Source organism: Gracilinanus agilis, chromosome 4 (assembly GCF_016433145.1).
Source record: "Gracilinanus agilis isolate LMUSP501 chromosome 4, AgileGrace, whole genome shotgun sequence".
Classification (NCBI taxonomy): Eukaryota; Metazoa; Chordata; class Mammalia; order Didelphimorphia; family Didelphidae; genus Gracilinanus; species Gracilinanus agilis.
Window position 1 is genome coordinate 205327160 of NC_058133.1, and position 22866 is coordinate 205350025.

At 34.4% G+C, this 22866-nt stretch overlaps 1 protein-coding gene across 1 annotated transcript in view; it reads left to right on the plus strand.

The window, feature by feature from the left end:
* TANC2 (tetratricopeptide repeat, ankyrin repeat and coiled-coil containing 2) overlaps nt 1-22866 on the plus strand; it is a 664538-nt gene that overhangs the window by 237551 nt on the left and 404121 nt on the right. The window contains exon 3 of the mRNA XM_044671962.1: nt 1689-1760. Coding sequence (XP_044527897.1) covers nt 1689-1760 — 72 coding nt within the window. The remainder of the gene's footprint in view (nt 1-1688; nt 1761-22866) is intronic.

Consider the following 22866-nt stretch of genomic DNA (forward strand, 5'->3'; position numbering starts at 1 on the left):
TTGATCTTTTACATGATAAAATCTCAGTATAGGGAAATATATGTTTTGTTAATTGTGCTGAACTATGCTCTCATGTTCTGATCCCAGATGTTAATTTCTAACTTCATAATGTAAAGATTATTCAATGATCTGGACTAAGTTGCTTGTCTTTTTTTTTTGGCATTGACTTGATAAACAAGTTTTGCAAAGAAATTCATTATCCAATGTAAATTTTATAACTAATCAAAAGTGAAATGTAAGATTTGGTCTTTTCTGACAGAATGCTTACAGTACATTAATTAAAAAACAGAAAACCTCTGACCCAATCACTGAGGACTAAATTCCTGCATATTAACATATTTTAAAATCTAATTTTAATTAAATTCTAATTTAATTAAAATCTAATTTAATTAAATTTAAAAAATGAATTTTGCACCTATTATTATGTCAGAGTATGTTTTCCCTTTATAGTTTCCTAGCAGAATTAGGAATATTTTTTATTTATATCCTACTTTAGGGAGTAGAGTTAAAGAAGGGAAAACTAATCTTGAAAGAGAATCAGTTATATAAGTCAGAATCTAAATTTTAGAGCTCTTGGCATAGTAAAAAGAACCTGGGATTTATAAGCAGAAGACCTGGGTTCTAATCCTGCCCAGGCCACTAACTACCTTTGTTGATCATGAGCAAATCACCTTAACTCTTTGGTTTTAATTTCTTTGTTTGTAAGATGAGGGAACTAATAAATTACCTAGGTTTCCTATCAGCTTTAACATGCTATGATTATATGACCTTCAAGATTATCTAATCTAATTCCATTTTATAGATTAAGGAGAGGTGAAGTGACTTGCTCTAAATCAGACATCATATACATATCTTAGTGGGAGACCTGGAACTACAACTCAAATTTCTAGATTCTTTTTATTTTCCATGCTGTCCCTTCTTCCCCACACCTAAATATAATTTCCTTGTTATATAGGTCAAACTTCTTAATATACTAACACATGAGTATAGATGAGTATTATTCCCCTATAGCATTGTGTCTTTTGTCCCCTTAACATTAGAATTGTTTTTTGACATATGATATTATGAATGTGAAGTTTCTTTGTAATTTGTAAAATGCTTTATAAATATGAGATACTTTTATTATCATCAGTCTACAGTCTAGTAGAATTTTATTTATTTATAGCTTTAGATTTTCTTGAATACATGAAGTAAGCTTTTCCTCTTTTGTTTATTCAAAATGAAAGATTTTATCATGGATCATGTGCAGGTTTTTTTTTTTTGGCTTATATGGGCTTGCTTTACGTTTATTCAATGCACTCAGAATTAAAAAAAAAAAATAAAAGATTAGCATTCAAAGACTAATTACACTTTCCTGTAATGGTACAGGTGTAATTTTATTATAGAACTGAAAAAAAGGTCTCAGAGATCATCCAAAGAACTTTAACAGCATGTTCAGATATACTTCATTTATACATGTCTTTAAATAGAACAGATCCCAAACTTTCCAGAAACTGAAAGTGGTATAAAGTAAAAGCAAATGATAAGTATTCAGTCTTCTGAGTCTGTCATTTTCCTTTTCAAATTCCCGCCAACATTGACTTTTGATTGATATTACTAGAAGATACAAATGGTCCCAAACAAGAAGCTGCATCGATCACATATTTCTTACATGAAGATATACTTATGCTACTTTGGTTCTCATGCAGATGGAGGGAGCGAGGAGCCACCAGATCAGAGACAATCAAGTGTAGACTCTCGCCAAAGCCGCTCTGGGCAAGGTAACTTCTTGTTTAATTTGTCTCTGAATTTGAGTTTTAATGGCATAGTCTAAATGCTTCATACCCAGGAATTTAATTTAGATTGTATCATGTTTTCTTAAAATACAAGGAAATATAAATGACACAGAAAGGGGCACTAATAAAAATTGGTTTTATGGTGGCAGAAGCTTTGGAACATTTCATCAAAGATCTTATTAGCTTTTCAAAGTAATGTAATGAATAGCGTATGCTCTCATATGGTTGCATGACTGAAAAAAAATCTTCTGAATGTGACTGCAGTTAAAATTTTTAAATGGCACTGTAAGTTTTTGTTTTTAAAACTCTTGCCAATACTACATATTGGTTCCATGACAGAAGGGCAGTAAGGGGTAGGCAATGGAGGTCAAGTGACTTGCCCAGGGTCACATAGGTAGGGAAGAATCTGAAGCCAGATTTGAACCTTGGACCTACTGCCTATAGGGCTGGTTCTCAAATCACTGAGCTACCTTGCTTCCCCAAAGTAGTTATTTTCTAAGATCATCATGCTTTTTGATTTCTTCACAGCAGTTTCTAAAACTTTGGGACATGGCAAAAATTGTGATTGTACATTTTTGCTTTTTGCAGTTTTTTGCAGTTATCATCAGCAGTCATTTTAATTTATTTTTCTCTTTCTTAAGACTGTTGTTAACAAATCCTTCTTAGTGGTTTACTTAAGTGATGATGGTTTTGACCAAGTTTTCTGTTCTTTGGATGTGTTCCAGCAGTGTCTAGAGAAATGTTAGTGCTTAAAAACATTTTGAATGGTTGAAGTGTTTAGAATTTTGTAAAGGGATGAGAATTGAGAACTAAAACTGCTGAACATAATTATTGTTAACAGTGGTTGAATAAAGCTTTATTTGAGGTAGCCTTATCTTATAATCATACTAAGTGTTTAGAATAACATAAAAAGAACTCAGAAAAGCTTTTGATTGAATGTGCGTATTTTTGTAGTACTATACAAAAATAATTTCTTGATTGCTGAATTTTAAAACAAGATATTAACTATTCATATTCTGATAAATTGCACATAACTCTACCAAACTATTTCTTTTTCCTCTGAATTCATGACAACCCTCTTTCCTCAGTTCTTTTCAGGTAACACTTTAAGTTGCTTTATAGACATTATTTCCAATTACTGACATCCATAGTATTATTTCTCAAAAATCTGGCCCCTAGAGAATTTTAATATTTGCTAAGCTAATAGTAGAATGCAATTCCCTTACTCCCATTCTTCTGTTTCAGTATCACTAGTTCTTGGCTTCATTATGTGACACACAAAAAATCTATCTGTATAGTTATTTAACTCTTTTCCCCATGCCCTCTCATCTTCCCAGTTCCTCTTTGACCCTCAGTGTTGTCAAACTCATGTTATACAGTATTCTTGACAGATTTTGGCTCTATCTAGTTTTCATAAAGTTAATAGTTGTGGAATACAAAGCAGAATAATTTTGGGTTCATAGGTTTTAGAACTGTTAGGAGAATCAGAGATCATCTAATTAATAAATCCTCTGATTTTGCAGATGTGGATAAAGAGAGATTTAGTGCCCTGACCCAGCTGCTGGTGTTCTTTTCCTCCTCAAATTATTTTGCATCATACTTATCTATGTAGATATTATGTATCTAGCACCTATCACATTCCCATTATGTAGTAAGCATTTAAACAACATTTGTTGAATTGAATTGAATTAAATTGAATTGCTTGTGGTCCCACAGATAGAAAGTAGTAGAGACAGGATTTAAACTCATTTCCTCTGAATTATAGTTTCTTAAATGGAAAAGACAATAATTTTTGCTTCTATTTGATTTGTGTTATGTATCTATTACAGATGTTTTAAGATTTTTGTTCATTGCTCACATCTCTTTTTTTATGAAATAAACTTTTATTTGAACAGAAAAGTGGTTTCTATATTAGACTAATCTTCATTTTTTTCTCCCTAAGTTCAATGTTACAGAATTTAGACTTGATCATCTAGAACTTCTCCATGCCTCTTGGACATAATCATTTTTAAAGAGTCTTTAGAACTATTAGGAAAATGTGAAATTTTTTTTAATGAATTTTTAGTAATATCTTTTATATGTCAATAAAATTTCTCCTAGTGCCCCTGCACCCTATCCCAGAGTTCTATCCCATGTAACCAATAATATTTTTAAAGGATTCTTTTTGCATTTTTAAAACAAAGGTAGGATATCATTCAGTAATACTATTTTCCTGAAATATGTCACTGAATCATTGCCATGCTTTAATCAGAAGCTGCCAGGATATTTATATGATGAAAGTGAAAGGATGGCAGACATCATTCATTTTCTAATTTATTTGGCAATATTATGTTTTTACTCACAAGAAAGAATCTAGAAAGTTTGAAAAAAGCCTTAATCAAATATAAAAACTGTGAAACTAACACAAAACTCAACAACTCTAATAATAAAGCATAACAAGATAATATTAAGACAAAAATTACATATAGAAGAACTTTGATTCCTTTGAACTCTCCTTTTTTTTAAAGGAATGAAAATTTGCTGGAAGCCATACCCTTTATGCTGTTGTAGGGGTCACATTAGTTAAGAGCTGGTTACTGGAGAGAGTATGATTTGGCTCTACTATGTCTTTTATAACATAGTAATTTCAGTAGCTGAATCCTTTATGTAATTTGGTATGTTTTTGTGGCTGAAAAATGAGGTATTTAACATGCCTTGCAAAAAAGTTTTTGATCATTTAATAACATATTTTCAGTTAGTTCATATCTAGTTAAAAGAAAATTTTATTCCAGGAAATTGGTATCAAACTTGTAACATCGGGATCTGACATTTAAAATCTAGTGACTAAAATTTTGAGAATAAAACTCTAACCACCAGAAAGTCTTTCAAATGATCCATGGCTTAATTTAAATGTGATTGAAATAGTAAAAAGTTCAACTCTGGTTCATTGTCTAGTTCATACATGGCAAATGTCATGAATTGGTATGTTACTTGTCAGTTTTATCTAGCAAAGCAAAATTTTCACATTTAAGTATGTTGTGTGGCTTGTGGCTTTAAAAAATGTTTTGAAGTAGAGTATTGGACTTGGAATCAGGAAAACTTGAATTCAAATATAGCCTCTACCTTTCTGTCTCTTAGTTTCCTTGTCTGTAAAATAATGCCTATTTCCTAGGGTTGTTGGGCAGATAAAATGAGATAATATTTGTAAAATGCTTTGCACACCTTAAAGTACTATATAAATGTTAGTTCTGAAATAAAAGTGAGGTTTTGGGGGAATGGGATTGGATATTATTTAGGCCTCTATCAGAAGAGTAACCCGGTTTTTGGGAAGGCCATTAAGCTCCGTGCTGGCAGAGCAAGACTCTGAGATGACCCCCCCCCCAAGATGATATATAAAAGTTGTTTTAGTTTTTAACCAAGGAAAGGTAAGAAGGTAATTGAATAACTTAAGCTTAAGGTTTCTATCTAAACCCCATAAGATCTAAATGTCCTGTCACCAGGAGTCTTCATGGATTTACTACACTGAGCTCACCTATCTATCTAGGGATCCAGACCCTAATATAAATATCCTACACTAACCCAAAACAACCCCCATTTTGGTGGTAATGGAGGTAGTTAGGCAGCTAGGCAGGACAGGGCCCAAGAAGAGGTTTTGGATCCAAAAGGGACCCAAACCAAATTTTCACAGACAGATGACTCAGCTGTACAGGGTCACATAAGGAAGCTCAGTAGATGTTTCAATCAAGTAACAGGGAAACAGATAGGATGGAGAAGTCCAGATATAACACAGCCAGCAAAAGCAGGTAGCTAGTTCCTTCCAGGTAAATGAGAGAGAGGGAGAGGGAGAGAGAGAGAGAGACAGACAGACAGACAGACAGACAGACAGACAGAGACAGAGACAGAGAGAGAGAGAGAGAGAGAGAGAGAGAGAGAGAGAGAGAAACCAGCACTAGGCCAACTGACTTTCCCCCTAGAATTCTTGAATTCCTTACTCTGCTTCCCCATTTCTCTGCCCTCTGCACACACACTTAACTTTTCTTATAACAGTTCTTATCATGTAAAGCCTCAGTATTGCAAAGGAATATTTTTACCCTAAGGGATAAAATAGAATGGTGAAATGGTCTCCTAAGGGTGTCTAAAATCCCTTAGGAAAGAAGGCACCATTCTGTCCTAAGAAAACTCAATGATTTTTTTTTCCTTTTCACCTTTCTGTCCTCTATTTCTAAGAGCTTCTAGTATTATACAAGAACCAGATACACAAAAAAGTCTATATTTTTCTTTGAAATTAAAATTTTCATTCTTTCTCTGTTTTCTTTGCCTTATGATGTGGTGTCATTTGACACTTCTTGGTCCTTTGATATAGTCTTAGATTCTAGTCCTTGGAATCTAATGATGGTATTCATAATTTGATTCTCAGGATCATTACTTTTACTCTTAGGCACCAAAGTCTTATCTCATTTTCTTCAAAGTTGATAAATATATGTGTTTCTGGGAAATGGACTTAATAGACTTAATGTTTCGTATTGTTCAGACCTTATTGTTGAGATGGGCTTTTGATGTACCTTCTATAATTTAGTAATTTCTTTTCTGATACTTTGTAATTTATATTTTCTGATTGCAAATGAAATGTTTCCATGCTTCATGAAAATATTTTAACTTTTATTCTCATTTATAGCTAGTTAAAAAAATGGATATACAAAATGTTGAGTGCTAATCTCTTGGGGTGTAGTTCCTCTAATGACATATGTGGGACCTGGTGGAGGTAGAGATGTGATAAACAACATGGGGCACATGGTGTTGTTTGCTCTTGTCTTTCAGAAAGGAATCCCTCCAGTTTATAGACCTAGGCCCTGAATCAAGGTTCTGATCTGAACATGTTCCTTTTTAATAGGCAATTCAATAAATATTCATTGAATTAATGAGTTGTCCATCTTAATTCAGGGTAGCTTTAGGAAATCTTATGCTACTTGGCAGTAGAACATCACTAGTTCAGAGTGTCTATGAAGTCATTTTGTTTCTTAGCTTTAGAAATTTGGGTTAGTAGGTGGTGATTAGTTTTTATCTCAATTCCCCTTGACAACATTAAAGATTTAAAGAGGCATTTGTTACTTCTTCATTATAATGTTAGCACTACTGTTTCATCATATAACTACATTCAGTTACTTAAATAAATTTTTCTTTCTAGGTCTTGATTACCTGTGTTTTTATTCAAAGTTACTGTTTGGTTCTGGTCTTATCAGAAATGCTTCAGAGTTTTCTGTTCTAGCAGCTAGGTGGCTTAGTGGATAGAGAGCCAGGCCTGGAGATGGGAGGTCTTCAGTTAAGTCTGACTTCAGGAAGGTCCTGGTTGAAAATCTAGCCTCAGATACTACCTAGCTGTATGACCCTGGGCAAGTCACTTAACCCCAAATTGCCTAGTCCTTACTGCTCTTCTACTTTAGAATCAATATTGATTCTAAGACAGAAGGTAGGCGCTTAAAAAGAAAAAAAAAATCTTGCTAAAGGTCCATTGTTTTCCCTGTAGGTCAATATATTCAGGTTCTCAAGGTAAGTTATTCTTGGTAAGCTTATCTCTTTTGTCTTTTGTAATGGTGTAGAAGCTGCCAGATATTGTGTGATCCTAAATGTAGTTCCTTAGTACTTGAACTGCTATTTTCTGAATAGGAGCAGTATTGTTTAAGCTTTGCTATAATTTGACATATACACTTTCCAAAAAGCATTACTCTATTTAAAATTGTGAACTAGAGACCATAGAATTTATGGAGAAAATGAAGGTAGGGACACAATGCTCAAAAACTTTGTGAAAGACCAAAAAAATTGTACAGGAATAATGCATAGCACATAATAAGTGCTATATAAATGTTAGTTGTCGTCGTCATCATCATCATCATCATCATCATCATCATAACTTAATTAAAATGGTAGCACAGTTTTATATATGTTAAATGGTTGAAACATGCATAAGTGCTTCAATAACTAGTGGCCAGATTATGGTTTTGTGCTGCTGCTTGGTCTATACCCTGGGCTGTATATGCAAGTTGACTAGGTGCAACTCCAGGTCTGATGGCCATCGTGGAAGGGCAAGGTGGGGATGGGGGTGTAGACCAATCTTTCTCTGCTTACAGCTCCTACCAAATCAGAAGACATACAATATGGAACTGTACCTTGACAAAGACCTCAAATTTACTTGTGGATGAATTCAGAAGGATGAATTGTTGTGAAGTGATACCGTTTTCTGCCTTCTCACTTTTTCTTAAAAGCAAACTGGAAATTTGTGTTATGTTTAAAGTGTTCCCTAACATATCCATTACTTTGGAACAAATTCATGTTTTTGAAATATGCCTTAAGTCAGAACTGACTCTTATTTGGTTGTGTTATTTTTTGGATTTTTTTCTTATGTGATTCCTTTCAAGAGGTGATTGATAGATTCTTTCCGTCTTTTTAAAAATTTCCTTCACGTTCTAATAGATCTGGACAATTTTAATTTATGATTTCTTGAAATTTAGGGATGGACTTTTGAAAAGAAACTTATTCATGATTTATAAAGGAATACAATAATTCCCATTTTTGTTTTCCTTAGGTTTCCAGGTAAATTTTGGGACAGTCTTGAAATGGAAAAAAGTCACTTATTATAATTTCTCACTGCATTTCTTGATCATTATTCAGTCTAGTCTTAAAAACGCAACATGATGTGTATTTTTAAGAAGCAGGTATTTTTCTGTTCTATGTTTAGCATATCATAAAAGCATGAATGATTCTTGATTTATTTTAGGCTTGAATTCCTGAAGGGATTTCAAATTTAACTTTCTGTGTATTTAATGTCATATTGTGAAAACTTACTCAGGCTTTATCATAGCAATCTACTTTTATAATTGAGTTAATATGAATATAATAGAGAAACAGAACTATTTTAGGAAGTGAGTACAGTTAAAATAATTGATAAATAGTCAGTTATGAAGAGTAAAACTTCCTACAAGAACCTTCAACATGATTAAAGATACTTTAATTATTGCTTATTCCTTTCAGTTCTATTAACTTCTCCTTTGATTTTTAGGATTTCCAATTTAGTCTTTTAACTGGGGATTTTTAATTTGTTCTTTTTCTAGTTTTTTTAGTTGCATGCCCATTTCATTGATCTGCTTTTTCTCTTTAATTGATTTAAGCATTCAGGAATATAAATTTCTCCCTAAGTACTGCTTTGACTATATCCCATAAATTTTGACATGTGCCTCCTTGTTGTCATTCTCTTTAATAAAGTCAGTGATTGTTTCTAGGTTTTGTTCCTTTACCCACCCATTATTTAATTTCCACCTAATTTTTATTTTGCCTTTCCGTAAACACTTATTGATTATTACTTGTATGACATAATGATCTTTAAAAAGTTGCATTTATTATTTCTGCTTTTCTGCGTTTGGTTGTGAAGTAAATTTTATGCCCCAATACATGGTTATTTTTTGTGTATTATAAAAAGGAAAAAGGGGTTTTTGGTTGGATATATTAATATTTGAAGGTTTGGTCACCAATAATTGAAATAATTTCAATTCTAAAATGATTTTAGTAATTTATTTATAAAATATAAGAGAGAGTGGAAGTAGAGAAATGAGAAGAGGGTAGAATAATAGATCTAGTTTAAAGAACTAGATTATGTACTCAATCCCTGGCTTTACTCCAGCAGGGCTCTAGAGATCCTAGCTGAAGAGCCTAAAAGTCAATTAACAAGGAGTTTAACCACAAGGGCTTCTCCCAATCAAGGAAGCCTCCAGGAGGCTTGTACCTCCAGGGAAACTAAGGGTGTCAGCCTTCTTCACTCACCACTTGTAGTTCTAAGACAAAGATTTAAGAACAGTCTCACTAAGGTCTCAGGTCCAGCAAGCAGTGTCTCCAACTCCAGGAAATGAACAAGAACTCCCTGACAGGAAGTTGTCACTCCCTTTTAAAGAAGCTTATTTTACATCACTTTCTATGCCCAGGAGGTAGTCAGTAGATTTTGATTCATCACTCACTCTAGCACACATTGGTCACAGACCTCCCAACTTGTGAATTAAGTGTGGATGTTCTCACCTTTGGTGATTAGATTAAGGATGGGCAGGGCAGATTTAATTTCATTATCACAGTATGTACCATGCACGGCTAAAAAGAAGGTGTATTCCTTTTTTATCCCCATTCAATTTTCTTCAGATATCTATTAATTCTAACTTTTTCTAAAATTTCATTCACTTCTTTGTTGTTTATTTTTGGTTAGACATATCTGGTTTTGATAGGGGGAAGTTGAGGTCCCCCGTTAGCATAGTTTTTCTATCTATTTCCTCTTTAAGCTCCTTTAGTTTCGCCTATAAAAATCTGGAGGTTGTAATTTGGTGCATATGTGTTAATTACTGATATTACTCCATTGTCTATACTACCTTTTATCAAGATGCATTTACCATCCTTATTTCTTTTATTCAGTTGTATTTTTACTTTAACTTAGTCTGAGATCATGATTGTTACTCTTGCTTTTTTAAAATCTCAATTGAAGCCCAATAGATCCAGCTCTAGCCCCTTACCCTTATTTTGTATGTGTCTACCTACCTCAAATATCTTGTAAACAATATATGGTAGGATTCTTGTTTTTACTCCTCTCTGCTATCTGCTTCCATTTTATGGGTGCATTCATCCTATTTACATTCACATTTGTGATTACTATTTGTGTATTCCCTTCCATTTTATTTTCCCCTTTTAATCCTGTACTTTTGTCTTTCACTCTATCCCTCCACACAAGTTTTACTTGTAATCACTCCCCTCATTCTCCCTCTCTTATATTACACTCCTATCCACAAACACCCTTCTCATTCCCCTCCTACTTCTCTATAGAGTCTTTATATTCTCTTCCAACTTCCCCTCCCTAATATTATTGCTCTCTCTACCACCACCTTTCTTATTCCCCTTCTTCTTTCTAGGGTAATAAAGAATTCTATACCCCAAAGAATCTGGCTGTAATTCCCTCTCTGAGCCAATTCCAATGAGAGTAAAGTTTAAATATTACCCAGCATCACCCTTATTTTGCCCCTCCATTATGATAGATTTTCCCTTCCATGCCTCTTTATGCAATATATAATTTACCCCATTTTATCTCTCCCTCCTCATTTCTCGGTGTAATCCTATTTTTCAACCTTTTTTTTTTTGAGGGGGCAATATCTTCCTAAATGGCTTACTACTGCATACTCTGTCTATTGTGAAGGGTTAAATTTTGGGGGCAGGAGTTTGATGAAAAGCCAGTGCGCAGATAATTAAATGCAAAAACACTTAGTTTATTATTAGGAAACACGGATAGGAAATAAGGAGGAAAGTGAAAGTAATCTTATAATAGATTAAAACTATACCCAAGATCGCAATCCTAACTAAATTTTTCTAGAAAACCCTACATCTATCTGCTCAGTTATTAATAATAAATTAGGCTATTTAGGCCTTAATTCTCTTTCTCTGTCTCCAGATAGAGATAGCAAGTCACACAAAACCCAGGAGACCCAGAGACAAAAAGCCCTTTGCAACTGTCTTCAACTGACAAAACCACACTCAGCCATACCCTTCTAACTGTCCCCAACTGCTAAGTGGCACAGCATGGGGTCACCTACTGAAAAAACTTATTACTCCTTTTTCTCTTAAATATAAAAACTAGAAATTAATAAAAAAACTATCTTAACACTATACTTCTTCTAACTAGTGTTGTAATCATAAAAATTTTAAAAGGCACAAATATAATCTTTCCTTGTAAGAATATTTTTTTACTGAGTCCCTTAAATTTTTTCTTTCTTATTTACCTTTTTATGCTTCTCTTAAAATTTATATTTGGACATCAAATTTTCTGTTTGGGTCTGGTCTTTTCTTCAGGAATGCTTGGAAATTTTCTATTATATTAAATGATCATATTTTCTCCTTAAAGTATATACTTAGTTTTGATGAGTAGGTGATTCTTTGTTGTAAACCCAGTTCCCTTACCTTCTGGAATATTCATTCCAAGCCTTCAGATCCTTCAGTGTGGAAGCTGCCAGATCCTGTGTAATCCTGACTGGGGATTTGAGTTGTTTCTTTCTGGCTGCTTATAGCACTTTCACTTTGAACTGGGAGCTCTTGAACTTGACTTATAGCCATTTAGGAGTTGTCATTTGGGGTTTTGTTATAGGAGGTAATCTGTGGATTTTTTCAATTTATATTTTACCTTCTTGTTCAAGAATATCAGGGCAGTTTTCTTAGATAATTTCTTGTAATATGATGTTTAGGCTTTTTTTTTTCTTTTTGGATCATGACTTTCAGGTAGTCCAATAATTCTTAGATTGTTTCTCCTGGATATTTCCAGATTAGTTATTTTTACATTGAGATATTTCATGCTTCTATTTTCATCCTTTTGATTTTGTTTTATTGTTTCTTGATGCTTTATGAAGTCATTAGCTTCTATTTGCCCATTCTAATTTTTAAATACTGTTTTTATTCCATGACATTTTGATCCTCTTTTCCCATTTGGTCAATTCTACTTTTCATGGAACTCTTTTCTACTTTGGATTTTTATACCTCTTTTTCTACTTGACAAGTTTTTCTATTGCTTATTTATTCCAAAGTAGAATGTCTAAAACAAACCTTGAACATGTTGTAGAGAAAATAAAAATGTAGTGAAGGAGAAGAATATTCATTTCTGAATCATCAATTATATATTGATTGTATTGTCAGTTTAAGTAGACTCAGATCTTTGTAGGTGTGATGTTAATGGGAGATATTTCGTTCACATTGTTATTATTCATGTTGTTCATTTGTGTCTGATTCTCCATGATCCATTTGGGAATTTTTTGGCAAAGATATTGAAATGATTTGCCATTTCTTTCTCCAGGATGTTTCCATTTTACAGATTAAGACCTGAAACAAATACTGGCTAAAGTGACTTGCCCCACATAACTAGTAAATGTGTAAGACTGGATTAGAACTCAGATCTTCCTGACTTCAGTTCCAGTGCTCTATCCACTGCACCACTGAGCTGCCCCACATAATTTGTACTGTATATATATATATATATATATATATATATAACTCATTTTTCCTTCTTTAATTCAAGTTTTCATCATGACCTTCAAAGCTCTATAAATATTCCTTTATTTCTTGTTGAATAATATTAATTTGATATTATATAATGTTATGTGTTATTATATCTAATTTCATAAATTACATCCAATATATCACAGTTATATATTACATGTAAATACATGTATTGTCATATATGTATTATATACATCACACACATTTTTATATATGTCTATATAATTGTAATGGCCTGTTTTAATTGTGAATCATCTCCATTTCCTCTCTAATACTTGCAGCCAGTGATATGCTTTTAAGGTTCAAATTAATTCATTTTCAATTCAGTAAGTATTTACTAAATACCTTCTAAGCCAAAAGTACTAGAGATAGAAAATATTAAATTGACCTTGATCTTAAGGATTCAGAGTATTACTCTAAAGGAACTTTGAGAATTTAACATGTTTTAAAAAGAGAAGCATATGTTTGATTACTATTGACAGTGACAAAATATGAGAAGAGAATACTTTTCTACCAAATGTTTGATGTTCAAGGATTAAAATTAAAATCTGGAATTGGAACTTAATCTCAGGATGTAGAGGACAGTACAAGAACATAGGCAGTCCAATGTGAGACCACCTGGGGCTGACCCTCCCCTCCAAAAGCACTTGATTTTTAATGGAGGGAAGGAGCAGAAAGAAGCTCCATTTAGAAGTAATAATACCAAGAAGAGAAAAGAGACCCATTAACACATTTTTTAAAATGTCTGTGAAGAGTTTAGGAGGAAATTCAAAAGGAGGCATGAGAGTTTTGAAGTAAGTTTTTTGTCTGAAAGAGTTTTGAAAGGAACTTATTACATGCCTCTTTTAAAAAAAGGTTTAACAATGAAGATTCATGGTTTCATACACAATCCCCATTTTGTGTTCTCTGTTTATGATGATTCTTTTTCAGGAGTTTAAAGTGCATAAATGAATGGATAAATAAAGCATTGTTAGATGCTTATAGTGTGTCAAACTCTGCTAACTATTGGGAATACAGGTAAAAAATTGAAAAAGCCCTTACTCTCAAGGGACATATATTCTAATGAGGAGAGATAACACAGAAACTACAAATCAGATGAAAAAAGTTCCATGGTCTTTCGGATATATTGGCAAAGCAGGTGTGATGATGCCTTTTTAATGTCACTATTCCAAAGGCTCTTGGGTTAAGGGTCCTGGGCTGTGTCCACTAAGATCTGAGGGGAGATGGTGAATGGGTGTCAGAGTCATGGTATTATTTTGGCTTGCCTGTCACATGACACTTCCTTTCCCTCCCTCAGGACACTTTGTGTGACATCTGGTTAACAGTTGGTGAGGATAACTGGCCTTTTTTCAGCACAAGTTGCTTCCCAGGATGATGGCTGTGAGGATAGGGCTAGATGCAGAAATGGTGATCTGGGGAATATTGACATGCTCAGGGTTCCTTTGACCATCTGCCTTTTGGTGGTATTTGATCAGTAATTGTTGCTTGTGATAATGAGAAGGCAGATCTTCCTCTCCACAATGATTTCTCCCCTTGATGATGACTGTTGAAATGACTGGTAATTTGAGGGACACTGCTATTACCAGAACTCTTGGGTTCAGGCACCTGAGCTGTCCATATTAGAGTTGCCAAAATGATGGCAGTAGTTTGACTTGCCTGGTACATAATGCCTTCTGTCTGTCATTCAGGGCACCTTGCTGCTTCAGATTTCCTACCCTATGTGTGCCAGTTAGTTGGTATTTGGTACAGATGACTGGCCCCTTTTTCACAGGAGTTGTGTCCCCTGGATGATGGCTATTAGGGCTAGGCTGGAAGCAGAAAATGGTTGTAATGAAAACAAAAATCTTACATTAAAAAAACAATCTCAAATTAAGCTGCTCTTAGACTATGGGCATACAATCTATTTCCAGACCAGACTCTTTCTTTCCTATTTAATCATTTTTCAGAGCTTGCTTTCTACTGGCACAGCCTTCAAGAACCAGGCTGATGTTTTTCAGGATAATGGGGCACTAGAATACAACTCTAAGGGCATACATGGAAAATATTTCTGGGGAGTGAAGTGGGGAGGGAAGAGAAGACAGACCTAGGATTTTCTCAAGTTAGGCAGGTAATGGTGAGCTGTACCTTCTCTACTAATGTACATTTGTTTTTTTCTCTGCAACTCAATGGATTAGAGAGTTACCTAGGGAAACTGAGAGATGATGATTTATCATCCAGTTCAGATTTACAAACCAATATGTACCAGAGTCAGAATTTGTGCCTTCCTGATTTCCAGGCAAATTCTATTATATCATTTTGCATCTTTATTGTTATTAAAAACAATAAAAAATGTTACACTTTAAAATGTAAAAAATATTTTCAAATAGATTATATCTCAGTCTTTTAAAAAAAAAACAACTTTGTCTTCCCCCTTAGAATCAATGCTAAATATTGGTTCCTTGACAGAAGAGTAGTAAGGGCTAGGCAGTGGGGGGTTAAGTAACTTTCCCAGGGTCACACATCTAGGAAGTGTTTGAGGTCAGATTTGAACCTAGGACCTCCCATCTCTAGGACTGGCTCTCAATTAACTCAGCCACCTAGCTGCCCCCCATATCTCACAGGCTTTTGATTTTCTAGTAGGAAGGGACCTTGAAAAAAGATTTTTTAGTAAAAGACCATCCCTCTAATCTAGCCCCTGTGGCCTCTACTCTCTCCCCACACCCCAGCCCCCACCCATTATACAGATAAAGGGTAACCGAAGCATTGGGAGGGTGATGGACTTGTCTGAATTTACAGAAATAATAAGTACCAGAGGCAAAATTTGAACTAGGTCTTTCTGCCTTCACAGCCAATGTTCATTTTTATTGTACCATGCTGCCTCTAAATAATCTTTGCAACAATTCTTTGGTGAGTGTTGAACAGATATTATATCATCTACATTTCAACAACTAAAGAAACCATGGAACTATAGGTTTGCTTAGATTCACATAATTAGTAATTGTCAATAATGGGAACAAGCCTTGGTCTTTTAGTCCCTAGTTCATTTCTCTTATTGTTCAAAGCCAACATAACTGAGTGTTTGTATTAGACAGTAGTGTGGTGATGGTGTTCATTGTGTCTGGGGGAAGGGAGCTCGATTCACAAAACTTATCAAAAGCTTTTTGTAGACTATTAGCATGGATGTGTTCAAAATATAGAGGGTTTCAGTAATAATCAAAGCATCCTTTGTAGGATCAACCAATTTCTGAAGTTTTCTTCAGAGATCATAGGACTTCTTTTCATTGGAAGATTAAAAAATAATGAATTTTAAACTAAATACCATTGTCTTTTTTCCTTTTAAAAATTATTTTTATTTGTGAACTCATCATCAAGTAGAAATATCAACAAAACAGTCATTTAGAAACCCAAGTATTTAAAAACAAATGACAAACAAGTAGGAGGGCTATTTAAGAAATAGCAAAGTTTTTATTACATAATTCTTTTTAATATGGTAGTAATAAAATTTTATATATGTCTGGCATTTGTCAATCTTTACTCCCTTTTTAACTTTTGAAGACAATGGATTTTTTGAAAGAAGTCTTTTTCCCACTATTAGGATATAAATACTTGGTCATAATTTATTTAGCCTTCTCAACTTGATCAAAAATGTTGATCATCAAAAATCCTTAAGAAAGGTGTATGGGCTTAGTGCCCCTCCACTTTTTCTCTTCTTACTCCTCAACCCATTACAATCTTGCTTCCTACCTCACTACTGGAGCTGTTTTCTTCAAACTTATCAGTTCTTTCTTAAAATTGAAATATGTAGAACATTTCTTAGTCCTAATCTGTCTTGACCTATTTGCTACATTTGAAGCTGTTGGCCAACTCCTCCTTCTGTATACTGTCTCTGTGTGTTTTTATGATAATATTCTCCTCTAGTTCTTTTCTTGCCTAATTGTTTCTTTTTTAGTATCTTAATGATTCAGTTTTCCTCATCCTTCTCTAATTCAGGTGCTTGCTTCCCATGGTTCTTTCTGGAGTTAATTCTTTTCTCTATTTATACTTTTAGTGACCTCGTTAACTTCTATTGATCTATCATTTGTCTGCATATTATTCAGTAGTTTATATATCTAGTAACAATCTCTTCCTTGAGCTATATCCTCACCTTACCAGTTGCCTTTCAGACATTTCAAAATGAATGTCCCAGTGATTTCTCAAAATCACCATATCCAAAAATCCCTTTTCCCTATAACTCACCATCCTTCTTCCAAATTTTCCAATTTCTATGGAAAGCACCAGTTACATTAGCTTGATATTATCCTTGACTTGCTTTCCTTTGCCCATTATATGCAGTCAGTTGCTAAATCTTGCTCCTTTTTAATTTCATATCAACCATCTACATTCACTCTCTAATCATTTCTTAATTAGATTATTGTAATAGTCTATAAAAATTATATATATAAATATATATAAATATATATATATATAAGTAATTGGACTAACCACATAAAATCTCTTCATTTCATTTCTTTCTTCATACTTCTGCCAAAGTGATTTTCCTTAATTATATAGCACTATATCATACCCCTATTCAATAAATGCTAGTGTTTTCGTTTTGTCTCTAGAATCAAAAAAGCTCTTTTGTTTCCTTTTTAACCTTTTATATATTACCACTGTTTCTATACTTCAATCCAGCCAAACTGGTTTGTCTATTCCTTAAATATGACATACCATCTTCTATCTCCATTGTTCTGAATTGTCTGCCTTCGTGCCTGGAATTCCTTGCTCATCTCTATGTAATAAATACTGTCTCTTCCTTTAAGATTCAGTTCATGCATCATCTTCTAAGTGAAACTTTTTCTGATTTTCTCAATTCCTAATTCTCCCTCTTTCATACTATTTTATATTTAATAGCTTTATATTTACTTGTATTTATTCATTTTATATGTATATATTTGTTTTTCTTGTCTCCCCCACTAAAAAATCAAGTCATTTGTGGGATGGAAAGTGATAAATGTTGGAAGGGATGTGGCAAAATTAGGACACTAATACACTTCTGGTAGAGTTGTGAATTGGTCCAACCATTCTGAAGGGCAATTTGGAAGTATGTTCAAAGGGCTTTAAAAGACTGCCTGCCCAGGGGCAGCTGGGTAGCTCAGTGGATTGAGAGTCAGGCCTAGAGACGGGAGGTTCTAGGTTCAAATCTGGCTTCAGACACTTCCCAGTTGTGTGACCCTGGGCAAGTCACTTGACCCCCATTTCCCACCCTTACCACTCTTCCACCAAGGAACCAATACACAGAAGTTAAGGGTTTTAAAAAAAATAATAAAATTTAAAATAATAATAAAAAAAGACTGCCTGCCCTTTAACCCAGCCATACAACTTCTGGGTTTGTACCACAAAGAGACAATTAGGAAAAAGGCTTGTATAAAAATATTTATAGCCGCGCTCTTTGTGGCGACAAAAAAAACTGGAAAATGAGGGGGTATCGATCAATTGGGGAATGGCTGAACAAATTGTGGTATCTGATGGTGATGGAATATTATTATGCTCAAAGGAATAATGAACTGGATGAATTCCATGTGAACTGGAAAGACCTCCAGGAACTGATGCAGAGTGAAAGGAGCAGAGCCAGAAGAACTTTATACACAGAGACTGATACACTGTGGCAAAATCGAATGTAATGGACTTCTCTACTAGTAGCAGTGCAATGACCCAGGATAATCCAGAGGAAATTATGAGAAACAACACTATCCACATCCAGACAAAGAACTGTGGGAACAGAAATGCAGAAGAAAATCATATGATCAATCACATAGTTCATTATGGATATGATTAGGGTTTTGATGTTAAAACATCACCCTACTGCAAATATGAATACATAGAAATAGGTTTTGAACAAAGATACATGTATAACCCAAGTGGACTTGCTTGTCAGCTTCATGAGTGGGGAAAAGAGAGGAGAATCATGAATCATGTAACCATGGGAAAATATTCTAAAGAAAAATAAAAGAAAAGAAAAAAATTCTTAAAAATTAGAATTTGGCAGGCTAAAACTAATGACTCCATGAGATGTCATGAAGCCATCAAAGTCAAAAAAAAAGAAAAAATTGAAATATCTAACTGAAAAAAAACAACTGACCTGGAAGATAGGCACCAGCGAGATAATTTAAGAATTATTGGAATTGCTGAAAGCCATTATTAAAAAAGAGCTAGTTATTATTTGTCCAGAAATTCTTAAAGAAAACTACACTGATGTTCTAGAACCAGAGGGCAAAATAAGTATTGAAAGAATTCATCAATTAGTACCTGAAAGAAATACCAAAATGCAAATTCCCAAAAACTTCTTAGTCAAATTACACAACTCAGGTCAAGAAGAAAATATTACAAGCATCCAAATATTGCAGCAAAAATATTATAATCACATGTATAACCAAGTGGAATTGCTTGTCAGCTCCAGGAGGGAGGAGGGAATAAAGAAGGGAGAGAACATAAATTATGTAAAGATGGAAAAATTTTCTAAATAAATAAATTTTTTAAAATAGTCATAATTCCTCATCCTTCTCTCAAAACTCTTCAAGGCTTCCATTATCCAATCCTCACATGCCACACTGGGCTCTTTTCAGTGGTCTCCTATTTTCTAAAGTATCATTTCTAAAATGTAATATACAGAAGTAAGCAATATTTTCCAGATCTGTATGATCTAACCAGGATAGAATATAAGTGAAACTATTATCTCACTTATTCAGGATTCTACCTCAACCATTATCCTTAACTTTTTGCCACCAGAACTTTGGCCTCTATTCTTGGAACCATGCTGGACTTTGATGCCTAAGTTTTTGCTTGATTTTGCCAGGATTCAGGCTTATGCAACATTTATAGGCCATTTGCATACAGCATACATCTTCTCCTTCTTTGAGTTCTCCTTTATGTCTTCTTTCACTGCAATGTAAGCTCCTATCCTTGCTTCTTTTTGTATCCCTAGCATAAATTATCTGTCTGTCCTGTCTTTCTCTCCTCTCTACTTTTAGTGTATCCCAATATCATAGCAGCTTTTTTGACTGCTTTATCTCACTTTACATATGTGTTTATAATTTTTTCTCAATTACATAAATTAACAGCTTTAATACATTTTCCAAAATTTTCTTCTTCCCTTCCTTTATATTATTACTACTCCCTGACATGGTAAACAATTTGATCTATGTTGTATTTGTATGAGCCCATAAAAAACACATATATCCATTTTGGTCATGTTGTGAAAGAAGACTCATATGAAACGAAAACACACAGAAATGAAAAAATTATATACTTTGATCTACATTCAGATTCCATCAGTTCTTTCTTTGGAAGTGAACCGCATTTTTCATAAGTCCTTAAAATGTCCTTAAAAAATTACATTGTTATATTGCTAAGAATAGCTAAGTCTTTCACAATTGATCATCTTATAATATTGGTGTTGTTATATATGATGTTCTGCTCACTTCATTCTGTATCAATTCATATAGATCTTTCTAGGTTTTTAAAAAATCATCATGCTCATCATTTCTTTGATCATAGTAGTATTCCGTTATACTCATATACAACAAATTGTTCAGCTATTCAACAATTGATGGATATCCTCCTCTCAATTTTGAATTCTTTTCTTCCACAAAAAGAACCACTATAAATGTTTTTGTACAAATAGGTCCTTTCCGAAAGATTTCAAGACCAAGCAAGAATTAGAAAAAATTACAAAATGTAAGATAAATTATTTTGATTACATTAAATTAAAAAGGGGTTGTACAAACAAATCCAGTGTAATGAAAATTAGAAGGGAAGCAACAAATTGGGGGAAAAAATCTTTATAACAAAAACCTGTGACAAAGGTCTAATTACACAAATTTATAAGGAGCTAAATCAATTGTATAAAAAATCAAGACGTACCCCAATTGATAAAGGGGCAAGGGACATGAATAGGCAATTTCAGATAAAGAAATCAAAACTATCAGTAAGCACATGAAAAAGTGTTCTAAATCTCTAATAATTAGAAAAATGCAAATCAAAACAACTCTGAGATACCACTTCACACCTAGCAAATTTGCTAACATGACAGCAAAGGAAAGTAATAAATGTTGGAGGGGACATGGCAAAATCAGGACATTAATGCATTGCTGGTGGAGTTGTGAAATGTTCCAAACCATTTTAGATGGCAATTAGGAACTATGCCCAAAGGGATTTAAAAGACTGCCAACTGTAATGGGGGGCTCCAGGGATGTTAATTATTATTATTAAAATGTAACTAAATGGTTTTTGGTTACACACTGGGTTGAAGGAGAGACAGGACCAACCAAGATAGGGAGACCAGGGTCTACTGCCAAGCTTTTAACTGACACAGGAATGGTAGTTGGGCCAACAATCACCCAGCTCACCCTAGGCCAGGGTCTATGGAACCAGCAGGCAAAGGTAAAAGTTTATACAGTTTAATTGAGGGTAACTAAATAAAGGATGGGATAGGGGATTCTACACTTGAAACCTAAGGGCAAACCACAGGGGGCAGGGAAGGACTTAAATTACACTATCCTATTGACCTAAGCCAGGTAGGGCCCAAGGGAGCAGTACTGAAGACACAGGGAAAGCTCCTCCAAACCTGGTTCCAGCTAGGTTTGGTCGGCACAGCTAAAGGGCCTGAGGGTGGCTTTCATTTGGGGTCTCATGATAATCCAAGGATGGTCATAGGATGCCAAGAGCCAACTCCACAAGGTGATCCAAGGTACCCAGGTAGAGAGAGTGAGTTTGAAATACTGCCCACCGGATCCCAAACCACTTCCCCACTTGGTGCAGCTTTGCAGGTCCTTTGTCCACTTGCTGAAAGCCTTCACCTCTCAGGATCTCAGGGAATCTGGATGCAGTTTTTCCCTAACTCTGAGATCTCCCAGGGTTAGCAAAAGTTATATCCAACCACTAATGGAGTCCCTCTCAGAGCACAAGCCCCACTTCCTGCTAACTTCATTCCATCTTGGAATCCTCCAGCCCTTCACTAGGTCCAACACTATTACTAAATTAATTGCTAAATAAACCCTTACAACACTACCCTATGATCTAGCCACACTACTGCTGGGTTTAAACCCCAAAGAGATAATAAGGAAAGACTTGTACCAAAATATTTATAGCTGTGCTCTTTGTGGTGTCAAAAAATTGGAAAATGAAGGGATGCCCTTCAATTGGGCAATGGCTAAACAAATTGTGGTATCTGTTGGTGATAGAATACTATTGTGCAGATAGGAATAATGAACTGGAAGAATTCCATGTCAACTGGAATGACCTCCAAGAATTGATGCAGAGTGAAAGGAGCAAAACCAGGAGAACATTATACACAGAGACAGATACACTGTGGCACAATCGAATGTTATGGACTTCTCTACTAGCAGCAATTCAATGATCCAAGACATTTCTGAAGGACTTATGAGAAAGAATGCTTTCTACATCCACAGAAAGAACCATGGGAACAGGAACACAGAAGAACATTGTATACAGAGACGGATACGCTATGGCACAATCGAATGTAATGGACTCCTGTAGCAGCAATGCAATGATCCAAGACATTTATAAGGGACTTATGAGAAAGAACGCTATCCACATCCACAAAAAGAACTGTGGGAGCAGAAAAACAGAAGAAAAACAACTGTTTGATCACATGGGTTGATGGGGATATGATTGGAGATGTACTCTAAACAATAGCCCTAGTGCAAATATCAATAATATTGAAATAAGTCTTGATCATTGGCACATGTAAAACCTAGTGTGATTGTTCTTTGACTATGGGAAGGGGTTGGAGGAGGGGAGAGAAAGAACATGAATCATGTAACCATGGAAAATTTTTTCTTAATTAATTAATAAAAAATTAAAATAAAAAACAAACAAGTCCTTTCCCCTTTTTTTGTTGTTTTTAGATCTCTTTGGGATTTAGACCTAGTAATGGTGGTATTACTGGATCAGAGAGTATGCCCAGTTTTATAGTCCTTTGGGCATAATTGCAAATTACTCTCCAGAATGGTTAGATCAATTCACAATTCCATCAACTTTGGATTAGTGTCTCATTTTTCTCGAATCTGCC